This window comes from Aulonocara sp. 'chitande type north' Nkhata Bay, linkage group LG10, assembly GCF_057382095.1.
Source record: "Aulonocara sp. 'chitande type north' Nkhata Bay isolate Kocher_YH1m ecotype deep benthic linkage group LG10, A_spYH_male_GT1.1, whole genome shotgun sequence".
Taxonomy (NCBI): domain Eukaryota; kingdom Metazoa; phylum Chordata; class Actinopteri; order Cichliformes; family Cichlidae; genus Aulonocara; species Aulonocara sp. 'chitande type north' Nkhata Bay.
Window position 1 is genome coordinate 21,018,086 of NC_141353.1, and position 12,426 is coordinate 21,030,511.

Sequence of the window (12,426 nt, forward strand, 5' to 3'; positions counted from 1 at the left end):
GTGGTTTTTATAACCAGAGATGTCTGTAGCTTCCTCAATGAGTATTCACATATTTAAAGTTTGCTGATTATTTAGTACTACCCTTTAGCTAAAAAACTGTTTCTAAATGAAACATAGTGTTACAGAGATGCATGTACCAAAAGAGGCACAAAGATATAATTGCTTATTTTATCATTTGAAATATTTTGAAAAAGCTCTTTTTTTAGTCGAATGATACTAACTGTTCTAAATGAACTGCTATATGTCCCCAACAGATAATAGTGGAAAAAATAACACTACTTCAGGGGTACTTTAGTTTCACTGTCAACTTTTCATTTATTAAGATTGAAGGTGATAAAACACAACCAAAATCAAATATTTTTCACTGAAAAGTGTGAAATTTATTCACAGCAGATGCTAAAGTAGAGTTTGAAGGAAGAACAGGTGATTTTCAGAGTGACTTCACTGTCTCTCTGGACTGGCATGTAGCCATGTGTGTGTGTGTGTGTGTGTGTGTGTGTGTGTGTGTGTGTGCGTGTGTGTGTGTGTGTGTGTGTGTGTGTGTGTAACGATCTGGAAGCAAATCATGTGTGGCGAGTTAAGGACCCAGGAGCAGGCGACACAGGAAGACAGGAACTTAATGAAAAGTGAAAACATGTGCCAGGAGTAGAAATAACTCAGCAGGAAAAACCACGACTAAACTAAGTAACAGAAAACTAAAACATAACAATACAACAGAAAGAAATCATAAACTTAAAATGCTGGGTCGAATGACCCAGAACCATGACAGTGTGAATATCAGTCTTCTTTAAAGAGAAAATGAAAACACTAATGGATTCTCACACAAACACTTTCCTCGTGTTTGACAGGTAAACACACTCACATTATAGACATTGTAGACTTCTAAGTATTTATAAAAAGTAACCAATCTAATGTGGTAATATATGCTACTATATGTATGATTTCCACCGATGTACGATCTACAGTAATTTCTTTATTTTTGTACAAGTTTTCCCAAGCTTCTCCAATCCTGCTTTAAAACTGGAAATGCCACATTTCCCTGTGGGTAAACTAATAATAACAGTGTTGGTATAATTGAATATATTATAGGATAAGAAAATGTTATAATTTAATTGTTAAATATGAATTAAACATTTCACAACACATTTATTTAGAAAAAGACAAACAGACCATCCAGTGTCTTTTTTTCTATGTTTGCATTCAGAGGTGAAAAAACACCAGCATCTCACACACTGAGGTTATAATTTGGCATGCAAAGGCAAACTACTACATGTTTTTAAAGTGGAAAAAAAATATCTACACAAGAATTTTTGTGTTTCCCCTCACAACTAGAACAAAACATTAGCATTAAACAAATGTTATCAGTCTTCACATGTGAATGCTGGGTTTGATACTAACATGTTATTTCATTTCATTTAGCGCAGAAAATGTGTGCAGAAAGTAGGTTGAACTATTTATAGGACAACTTGGAGATAGCAGCTCAATGTTCTGTGGCAGTGGTTTGCTATTTAATGTCAGTTTAGTTTAGCTTTGCCTAGGAGCACTTTCAAAGTAATAAAGAAAATCAAAACTGACTCTTCTTTCATATGATTTTTAATTTGTGGTTTAATGTATTACAAAATAACTTTCTTTAATGTTGAACTAGACTGCATATGCAACTACATTTATTAACTATGATGAACATGTGTTTCCTGCAGTACATGTAGCCTGTTGCTTGAATGATAAAGCGTAACCACAGACCGACACACACGTATACAGACACTAATTGCTTGGTTTTTACAACAAATATTTTACACTGTAAATTAGAAATGCAAAAAATGAAGCTCAACAGTGTTGTCTTTATTAAAAATATTTTCCTCTCCTCTTGATCTTCAATGAAAAAAAACCTTAATTCTCATTAGTCTTTTAAATCATGAGAGATCTACATAAACACAAATACATTCTGATTATGTTTATTAAACCTTCACAGAAAAAGATCCATCATGATCAGATAAAAAAAGTAAATATACACCATCACTTATAAAATTTTACTGGCATGCAATCTTACATAAAGAAGGAAAAGAAAAGAAAAATGAGGACACTATTCACACCGTGGATACAAATCAGTGACAGCAGTTCAGTGATGAAAGAGTAATCACAGACCTGACCTACACTTAAAACATTGGTTTCCCTGTCAGACTTTTTTGAAAGTTGAAATGAAGAAGACTACCTAGAAAAACCCCTGTTTCTATACCTATGATATAATATAAAAAGAGACTAAAAGAAATATTTGTTTTACACAATTACACTGCAAACATTTTTGCCTGTTTTGGTCACATTCCATGCTTTATTTTTTTACTCAGTCAAGAAAAATACAGTAAAGCTTTTCTAAAACATTTCTCTTGATCCCTAGAGACTGTATACATTTAAATTTATTTAGTTTATAGAAGTATTTATATATTTTTACACAGAGCTAGGTTTGGAGTATTCATTCTCATTACTGCGTGAACAAAAGAAGCAGAGGAGGCTTCCTCCCAGTAACAGCAGCCCTGCAGATGCCCAGCCGATGTAGAGTGAGGCTCCCATCCATGGAGGTCCGTAGTAAGACGTTTTCACCATGGTGAGAGTTGTGATGGTGCTCCAGCAGATTGGAATGATCACCAGGACACCTGATATGATGAAGATAATTCCAGAAGATATAGCCACTTTGCTATTTTTCCTCTTATTTGACACCAAGTTGGTGCAGTTGCCCCCGACAACACCAACTATGACTCCAAAGATCCCGACAATGATGGCGAAGACGATGAGCACTCTGGCAGCCTGCAGGTCTTGAGGTAAGGCCAGCAGAGAATCATAAGATTTGCACTCTGTTGTTGGTCGTGGATAGTAATGATAATCAAAGTTACAGGACTTCCACAAACCCTCTGATTTCCTCCACTCAGGGGATCTCCATGTGGGGAGAGCACAGCTTATGATGCTCCCCAGGACTCCGAAAATGGCCAAGACCAAACCTAGAAGCTGTCTCCCGCCAGGTTTCATGATGAAGTTTTCTTGAGCTCTTCAAAGAGGAAAGACAGTGTGTTCTTGAGAGTTGCAGTAATTTAGAAAAGAGCTGGGCAGGAAGTGGTTTTTATGTGTTTTTCATGATCAGAGGAGCTGACTAGTTTCCAACTCACTAATCATGCTGTTAAAGGAAAAGACATATTGTTGCCTTTAAGCTGAAAATGTTCTCTGAAGGAAACCCAGACTCTCAGAGAGAGTAAAAAGTATAATTAGAAAAAGGTTGCAAAGGAAATCGCAATTTTTTGTTAATTAAATCTAAAGAAAATTACAATTGGATTATATTTTTTTAAAATGGTCTGTGGCAATCCTGGTTTAAGTTAATTACATTAAAGTATTTAATGATTCAGCATTTTGTGACTAAATACAAACAAAATCAAACATTATTGTTTCCTCATGAATAGAGGAATATAAATTCCTTCATTCTCACTGAAATGTGAGATTTACTCATAGCAGATACTGATGTAGAGTTCCGAGGAAGAAGATGTGACTACAGATTATCTTCATTACCAGTAGATACTTGTAGTTCAGTCACTGATATGTAGCTGCAACGATGATAACAGACTCATCTTCATCACCGGATGTTCTTGTTGCAATTTGTTGCTTTGTGCCTGGTTCAACTTGTGATCATGTGTTTTAAATGAAGTGGCATGTCCTTTATGCTCAGTTTACTTAAATTTAGAGGGGAACATCCACATGGTCTGAAACTTTTATTCAGTGCAGTTTACTCATCTGTTGGCTCGTACTCAGATGAGATCATCTAATGATCTTATGTAATCCATGTGCTTCTGTGTGCTCACATTGGATACGTTTTAAAAATCTTCTTCAGGAACTAAAGTTGGTTAATGTGATATGTCCAATAAATTTCTGTCATAAAATTGTTTTTATTGAAACTATATCATCTATACTCAACCTATTCAAGATGTACATGGTGAGATTAGTTGTCTCACCCACACAGAACAACCAAAAGTAAAGGAGCTGCCAGTATACAGGGTCTCTGACTGTCTGTCTTTCTTTTCTCTCATTTTGTGTTTAACTCTCTTTTCAGTTTCAGTTAATTTAGTGATTGATAGATTTAATTGTATATAGGTAAACTGACGATGGCCGAGGCCAAATCAAGAAACTGTCTTCCACCGCTTCAAAGAGGAGGGGTGATGTGGTCTGAGTGCTCCAGTTATTTAACAGTGAGCGGCAGCTGAGCAGGAACTAGTTTTTATGTGGTTTTCACACTTGAAACCACTCGAGTGGCTTCCTTACTCGCTCGCTCACATTGCATGAGAAAGCACACATTAGATTGTACTGATGCTGCAATCTCCAAGCCACAAATTAAATATAGATATATTACTTAGAACATGTGAATACCAATGTTGTTGACAGCCATACGGCACATTATAAAATATGACTGTCATTTAAAATAGTTTTGACTTCTCTTGAATTATGGATAAAAGAAGAGCCGAGTATGAGAATGCAGGTAAAAATAAGACCTTTGTGCAGTAACTTTTCTTTTGCATGAGAGTTGGAAAGAGTTCACTTAGCTCTCAGTATCTGCACATCGTGTGAAAATGTCATTTACACTTTATGCTCTCGTTGCACTCTTTATAGGATCTCAAAGTGTATATATTTACACATGCAGCCTCCTCTTCTCGTGTTGGTTAATTGGACTCTCACCACCATATGTGTAAATTTAAGTGTGAATGGTTGTCTTCTGTATCTGTGTTAGCCCTGTGACAGACTGCCCAGGGTGTACACTGCCTCTTGCCCTAAGACAGCAGGGATAGGCTTAAAGCCCTCCTGCAACCCTGAAAAGGATGAATGGAAGGATGGACATAGTGTGTCCTTGAGAGCTGTAATTTTTATCTGTGAGGGAAGATCTGAGCAGGAAGTGGGGTCATACGCTGTCAATTTTTCAGTCAGTGTTCTGCTTCTTCATAAATAAAAACCAGTTCATAAGCAACTCTCCCCACAAATTGTCAACATAATATTTTCACCCCAAAAATATGTGTTAAAGGACCACTGCGGTACCCAGATGTCAGAGAGAACTGCCAAAACACGTACATCTGTAGAGGGGGCAATCATAATGAGGTATTTCGTAATTTGCAGATTCAAGCTGCTCTTCATATTTTTTGCCACCAGATGTCACCAAAGAGGACTGTGTTGAAAATCTGTGAGTAATTCGGTGCTTCAGGAAGCTTTATTTGACCATATCTACTTAGCCTTATACCAGATTTAATGACTCCATTCAGAAAAGGTGCAGAAAGTTCTTCTCAAGCAGGAAGACTCCTGCTGTGGGCAGACCAATGGAACAGAGCAAGTTTTACTGTAAATTTAAACCTTAAACTACAAAGTGAGCTCAGCGTAACCAGGGTAACTGTCAATTATCTGGGTTCACTTTCCCTAACGCTGGCAAACGGGATAAGCAGTCACACAAAGTTGGATATCAACTTGCTAATTTTAACCACGCTGTGCTTTTCACATTAATTTGTTTTTTAAATCAGAGACCGGAAGAAAAATGAAGGAAAAGACGAAAGCGTTTGTATTCCTTTTTTTCCTGTCACAGTTTTAGTTTCTGAATCTTTAGGACGAGCACGGTTTGCGCTGGTGAAATTCAGGAGAATTCCTTCAAAAAGGTGTTGTTAGCATAAAAATCTGGTGTTGCAGTCTTGTGCTTGTGTCAGTTACTAGTGTTTTTATTTCACAATATAAAGAATATAGGGAAATATATTTTATCTGAAATCAGATAAATGTGAATACATCTTCACAGCATTACAAGTACACGTGATTGTTTATTTTGTTTGTATTTTCACACATATATTTACATTTATTCTGAAATGTACTGGTAAATATATTGAAATGTATTAAATATATATAAATCCTTATATTTTCTTTCTTGTTGTGTGTAACTGGAGTAGGCTAAGCAACCGTCAGCAAAAAGCCTGCTGAAACGGCTTTGCGGTTAATGAGCTTTGCGTTTAGCCACTTTAACAAAAAAGGAACCAAAAAGAGAAATAAAAAAATACACATCATTTTACATGCTCAGAAATATATATTCTCATTTGAGATAAGTCTTACTTGTATACAATCACATAAACAGATGATACTAAAAGATAAAACATAGACTTAAACCAGTGGATACAGAGTCAGATTTTATAGCATTTTTAAATGCACATGCTTTGTATGATTTTACACAAAAAAGGAACGTCTCTTTTCATACAACAAAGTGAACAACACAAATAATAAATTTTTAAAAAATGCAAAGGTGGTTATAATGGTGTAGGATACAACAAAACGGATTTAGAAGCAAGTTACATAACCAAACTGCAAAATTCTTCTTTTTTAATCTGATTTTATACTTTGTTAATCTACTCATTCAAAGGACAAAGTAAAGATGAAAACTTTCAGAAAACCTTTTTCTTATTTCCAATAGACTGCTCGATGTATAAAAATAAGCCTTATTACATATGGCCTTGCTTACATGGTAAGAGTTGGAGTACTTAATGTTTTAGTCAGTTTCTGCCCTGCAAAAAAAGGAGCTGCAGACGAGGCCTCCTCCCAGAGACAGAAGGATGGCGGTGAACCAGCCAATGTAGAGCGAGGTTCCCCACTCCATCTTCCTAAGCATCCCATGGTGAGGATGGGTAGGATGGCAAGGAGACTGGGTAGGATGAAAATGATCACTGATGGTATTGGCTGTCCAGCTGACTGGTACGAGAACAAATAGGCCTGCAATGAGGTAGGCAATTCCAGAAGTCAGAGCCATTTTGCTCCTTTGCCTTTTAATTGGCACAAAGTTAATAAACTTGCTCCCAGCTGCACCAAGCAGCATCGCAAGGAGCTCAATGATAATGGCAATGATCATAAGTACTCTGGCAGCCCTCAGCTCTTTAGGTAATGGTATGTGCTCGTAATCCATACACACACCAAAGGATGAGTTTTCTGCGAATTCACATTTCTTCCACAAACCCTCTCCACAGCAGGAGTACACTGTGGTATCTTTGAAGTCTGCTATGATTTATATTTATATTTAAATTAATTACTTTTTCAAAGTAACTTGCCCAACACTGGATGCAATACATTTAAAAATCCAAACAAAAGAAAACAAACATTTTTTAATTGGCTTCTTTCAGAAAAACAGCCACCAAAAAGACATCTTTAAAAACACTAAGCAAAACTCAAAATGCCCAAAACATGATCTCATTCTCTTATTAACCGACAACTTAATGTGACAATTTTACTGTTACAATACAATCATACCTAATCAAAAAACTGCAAACAAATACTGCAGAAAGGTATTCTCAATGCAACTGCAAATGAATAACACAATCAATATTGAACAGTTTAATAAAGAAAAAGTCAAAGATCAGATCTGGATTTAAGATACACAATCATGTTTTATAGAGGTTTTGAATGCACATGCTTTTGATCTTTAAAAAGATAACAGAAAAAAAGGGAAACTGTGTCCAAATTCTTATAGTAAATAGCATAAACAGTAAACATAATAAGAAAAACTGTCTGGTATAAAATACAACAAAATATATCAAGAATTAAGTTACATCCACAAATTGCCGAAAGTTTTTCCTATTTTAATTACATTTTAAACTTTCTTGTACTACTCATTCAACCTTTTTTTTTTCTTTTTAACAGACTGCTGGATTTCAAAGCTTAGGTTAATATGAGTAACTAAGTAACTGCTCTTTGTAAAAAAGACTATTTACAAAGAGTGAGGGTTGACGTACTCAACATCTTGGTCAGTTCCATCTCTGCAGATAAAGGAGCTGCAGAGGAGGCCTCCTCCCAGGAACAGAAGTGCTGTGGTGATCCAGCCAATGTAAAGCAAGGCTCCCGGTTCACTCTTTACACGGTCACCCTGCAGAACATAGGTGATGGTGATGGTGGTCCAGCAGACTGGTATTAGCACAAAGAGGCCAGCAAAGAGAATAGCAACTCCAGAAACCATAGCTATTTTGCTCTTTTTCATTTCATCTGGCACAAAGTTGATGAATTTGCTCCCAACAACACCGAGCAGGATCCCAAAGACACCAATAATAATGGCAATGATGATGAGCACTCTGGCAACCTCAAGGTCTAGACTTCCATATTGTTTGCACTCCACATGCTCTGCACTGACGGTATCACAGGCTTTCCACAAACCTTCAGATTGCACGTTGTTCGATGATTGATGGTCGACTTTATGCACTGTCCATGTGGGAAGAGCACAGATGCTAATGGTCCCCACAAAGCCAATGATGGCCAAGGCCAGGCCCAGAAGCTGTCTTTCACAAGCCACCATGATGACGCTGAAGCACCTTTACTCTTCAAAGAGTAAAGGTGATGTGTTAACAGGAGATTCAGGAATTTATCTGAAGAGCTGAGAAGGAAGTGGTTATCATTTGGTTTTAATACTCAGAATTTGACTGTGGCCTCCACGGTTCCTGTTCACACTTCTACAGGAGATGACAGCTTTTAGTGTTGCCTCTGAGTTGAAACTGGTTTCTAAAGAAAGTGACACATAACGGCAAAAAATAGCACACAGAAGAACTAATAATAATTTGAATTTGAAAAATGCAAGTAGTATTTGATTGGAACCTACTAAATGTGCATCATCATTGCTGAAAAATGCCACATCTCTGTTACAATTTTAATCTCAGTGTTAACTTTTTATTCACTTAGAAGTTTATCACAAAGTAGAAACAAAGTCACTAAGTAAATTATTTCAGTGCAAATAAAGAAATCAAAATTTGTTCAGGATCACTAAAATTTGTGAGATTTATTCACAGCAGATTGAGCCTTGTGTTGTTATATTGTTAATCTCAATCCTTCTGAAGAAATGCTGTGTTTAAATTAAAGTGGAAACTATGATTGAGAACTTCATATACATGTGAGATCAGTAGTCTGTGTGTGTGTGTGTGTTTAATGCATGGAAGTAATAATTGCATACAGAATATATTTCTGAAGCAGTGGGAGAAAGATGAGAAACAATACCCTGTGTGAAAAGCAGTTTCACTGCAGGATATAGTGTGAGAAATACAACCAAACAAAGCAGGCAACACATTAGGCACCAAACCAAACCTTTTAGTTGGGCTCAAAACAATTTCATTTCTGGTGTTATATCACGCCTGTTTACTGGCAACAATTGTTAATGTTTTTTAATTCCTTTGATTTTCTTTCACTTTGTTTGTGCTGTTAATTGTTAATTCTTGTATATTTTAATCTTTATGTTTATGTTTTACTAACAGTTTTCTTCTTTCCTTTCTCTCCCGATTTCCCCTACAGAAAATTAATGATACGAATGTGAATGTCGTGGTCCTGGCTCTTTTGACCCAATGTTCTTCTCAACTTGCTGAAAAAACATTTTAACAAAAAGTCTGTTTCATGCAGAGTGGCCAAGATGCTGATGTTGTTTCATAACCAAATAGTGCAGCCTATAGTGTTAGGGTGATTTTGGTAAAAGTTGTCATTGTACTTAAATTTGTAAACCTTGTCCTGAACTGCATGTTCAGATATTTTTCTATCCCTTTCTTACTTGTAGGATGGTGGAGGAGGTTATAGCTATAGTGTTTAACTGCAGGCACATTTCATGTAAGGTCCTGGTTTTCTTATTTGGTAAGGAATGTAAGGACACTGTTTTTTTTTTAGTTGTCTGGGATCAGGTGAGGAGCTTTCAGCTCTAAGACCCTGATCCGATCGGCTCCCCTTGCAAGTTGAAATAGATTGATCTCTGATTGTCTTGCTTTGTTTATGGGGATAAATCTTTGAACCAGCGAGGCCTGCAAGTGCAGACCTAGTGTTAGGGTTTTTTGTTTGGTTTTTCTGTTTTTTGTTTTTAACAAGAGAGAAGACAAATATACTCCAATTATAATGTAGCGGCACGAGGAGGGGAGGAAAGGATTTGACTGGGGCAGGTTAACACTGAACCTACATCCTGTCGACAGACACCAAATTGTAGCGGTGCGAGGGATTACGGAGGGGCGCTACCTGGGGGAAGTTACACCCCAGGAAAGAATATTAGATTTTGCGCTGCATTCACAGACTTCACTACAATTAACCCCCGGGATTTGAATCATTGTCCTGACTATTGACATTTACTGCCAAGGTCTAAACGGTAGGGGTGCAACGATACACAAAATTCACGGTTCGGTTCGATACTTTGGTGTCACGGTTCGATATTTTTTCGATACAAAAAAATGTTCATTCTTTTTTAATTTGTCATTTATTAAAATTATAAATATATATTTTAACTCAAAAGTACAGTTTTTATATGTAATGTTGCTGAAACAACAAAGTAATAAAATAAATAAATAAATCTATCTGATCGAGAAATCACTCATCTTTGGAAAAGAGAGTTTATTACAGAGAAATTGCTCTTTCCAAAATAAAAGCTATAGTATACGCTTCTTCTGGGCTATATTCTCAGCAGCATATTAAACATATCAGGTCCCCATAAGGAGAATCATGTGCTAATGGCTGTCTAAATGACTCAGGTAAAGTTTGTAGCATGCGTGCTTGTTGTTTTTGTCTGCTTCCACTTTGCACTAGGATGATGTTGGAGTAAATGTGCAGTGATATTCATTGTGTTCCCACTAGTGCTGTCAGCGTTAATCTCATTAAAATGACATTAAAGCCATAACGTCGCAAATCTTCGTTAACGAGTTTCCGCGGATCGCCCCATGTGTGGGGCTGGATGGCGTCAACACGTTAACGATCTAACTGCGTTAACGCACTAGGTCCCACAAATGTAACTGAGCATTGCGTGGCACATCCAACATACTGTTTTACTTTTGTCCATGACGCGCTAACATCAGGGTCATGCTTCACATGAAAACCAAGATAGTTCCATACGCCAGATCTGAATGAGGGTGGGGGAGGTTCAATTTCGGGTAGCATTGAGGCAGTTGCCATGTTGCAACGAGCTTAACTTCTGTCTCGCTAGCTTGCGCTGCGCTCAGTGGATCTGCGCCCGACAGTGCAGCCTAGGCGGAGTAGTCGAACGCATCGTAAGAAGAAAAGTTGATAAAATAAGTAAAAAAATTTGTATTGTTCGATACCGATACGAGTATTGTTGCACTCCTACTAAACGGGGTAATTGTATTGGGCACCAGTACCTGGGGACTCCCAGCCTTGATTGCTCTACTCCCTGCTACCTGGCGAAGATTATGCGGATTCGAGTGTGTCCCAGCATTAGCCCAAGTAGTCCTACGTAAAGGGGCTACACCATTCTGGACGTCAGCAATACCTGGCAACGGATTTGTGCAAACTGACACCACAGTGGATGTTAAGGGTTCTAGCTAGCCTGATCTACGTGGGCGAGGAGTCTCCAGTCTTGGTTGGCAATTTCTTGGGGCCAGATTAGGTTCAAAAACCAATAAAAACCACTCACAACCTTGCATAGGTTCCTCTATAGGGGCAGTTTCTAGTAGTTGAACTGGAGCACTGAAGGGACAAAGGCTCTCAAATTCCTTCTTTAATTGTGAACAGCGAACATGTTTCACGTGACTCGGGTTATCTACCAGAGCAACAGTGTACATGGACCCATTTTGGTAAGGGGCCTCAAGCACTTTATACACCACTTAACTCCAAACACCCTGAATTTCATGACGGCCTCTAAGCCCAACTTCCTTCAGGTAAACCAACTGACCTTCTCGCAGGGGAGCATCCTTTACACACTGGTCGTGGCACGTCTTACGCCAGTTAGCTGCAGGGATTTGCTTTGGTCGGGATGCCAGCAAATGACCCACATAAACATTAGGATGGGTTTGTGCATCTTTAGCCGACTCCTGGCACCACTTTTGGCTGTTTCCATACATCCCTAACCAGTATCACCATTGAGAAACCACATCTACTGTTCTCCGAACACCCTGATAACCGTACTACAAAACCTGACCCTGAAGGGATTTGGGCAACAATACCTGCGGCGCCTCTCCTCTCCTACGATGACGCCATCCCGCTCCACTGACCTACGCCACTGCCTGGCCAACCCGAGAGCCCGCCTTGAAGTGCGACCACGCTCCTTGGCATCAGGCCACCATCTCGGTTTCCAATCAAGGGGTCAGTCTCCTGTAAAACACGAAGGTCAGACAATGCATACCCAGGGAAGACAGAGGTAGTGGCTTGAACAGCAGGGGTTAGTGGTTTCCTACCAATAACCTGGGGCAAAGGGTCAGGCACCACAGGCTGTGAGCCTAGGACGCCCCAACCGAACCTCGACTCAATGGTTCACCGGGCGGAAGTTTCCCTGAATGGAAGAGCAAGCAACATTACTTGAACAGGCCTGCGCTGGATTGCGTAGGCATAACTGTGGGCTCGCCAGGGCACTCTCTGGCAAAATGCTCAACCTTCTGGCACCGTCTGCAAATTACGGCCATATTACAGGATATGGCAGGATATGGTTAG

General features: G+C 38.4%; 3 protein-coding genes across 3 annotated transcripts; all 3 read right to left on the reverse strand.

The window, feature by feature from the left end:
• Positions 1-1,749: 1,749 nt before the first annotated feature.
• Positions 1,750-3,053, reverse strand: LOC147320799 (claudin-4-like). The gene has a single exon (XM_086307509.1). It carries the CDS (start codon positions 3,016-3,018, stop codon positions 2,443-2,445), a length of 576 nt encoding a protein of 191 aa, XP_086163635.1. The 5' UTR covers positions 3,019-3,053; the 3' UTR covers positions 1,750-2,442.
• Positions 3,054-6,354: 3,301 nt separating this feature from the next.
• Positions 6,355-6,949, reverse strand: LOC147320800 (claudin-4-like). The gene is made up of 2 exons (XM_086307363.1): positions 6,693-6,949; positions 6,355-6,650 (listed from the first exon to the last, which is right to left on the reverse strand). Exons 1-2 carry the CDS (start codon positions 6,947-6,949, stop codon positions 6,539-6,541), a joined length of 369 nt encoding a protein of 122 aa, XP_086163489.1. The 3' UTR covers positions 6,355-6,538.
• Positions 6,950-7,535: 586 nt separating this feature from the next.
• LOC147320801 (claudin-4-like) lies at positions 7,536-8,341 on the reverse strand. Its single transcript, XM_086307511.1, has one exon. It carries the CDS (start codon positions 8,324-8,326, stop codon positions 7,748-7,750), a length of 579 nt encoding a protein of 192 aa, XP_086163637.1. The 5' UTR covers positions 8,327-8,341; the 3' UTR covers positions 7,536-7,747.
• Positions 8,342-12,426: the final 4,085 nt, after the last annotated feature.

Coding starts and splice junctions, on each gene's coding strand:
- LOC147320799 (XM_086307509.1), bottom strand. CDS start 3,018: ATGAAACCTGGCGGGAGACAGCTTCTAGGTTTGGTCTTGGCCATTTTC.
- LOC147320800 (XM_086307363.1), bottom strand. CDS start 6,949: ATGGATTACGAGCACATACCATTACCTAAAGAGCTGAGGGCTGCCAGA. Junction 6,651..6,692: donor GATCATTTTCATCCTACCCA/GTCTCCTTGCCA, acceptor TGGGATGCTTAG/GAAGATGGAGTGGGGAACCT.
- LOC147320801 (XM_086307511.1), bottom strand. CDS start 8,326: ATGGTGGCTTGTGAAAGACAGCTTCTGGGCCTGGCCTTGGCCATCATT.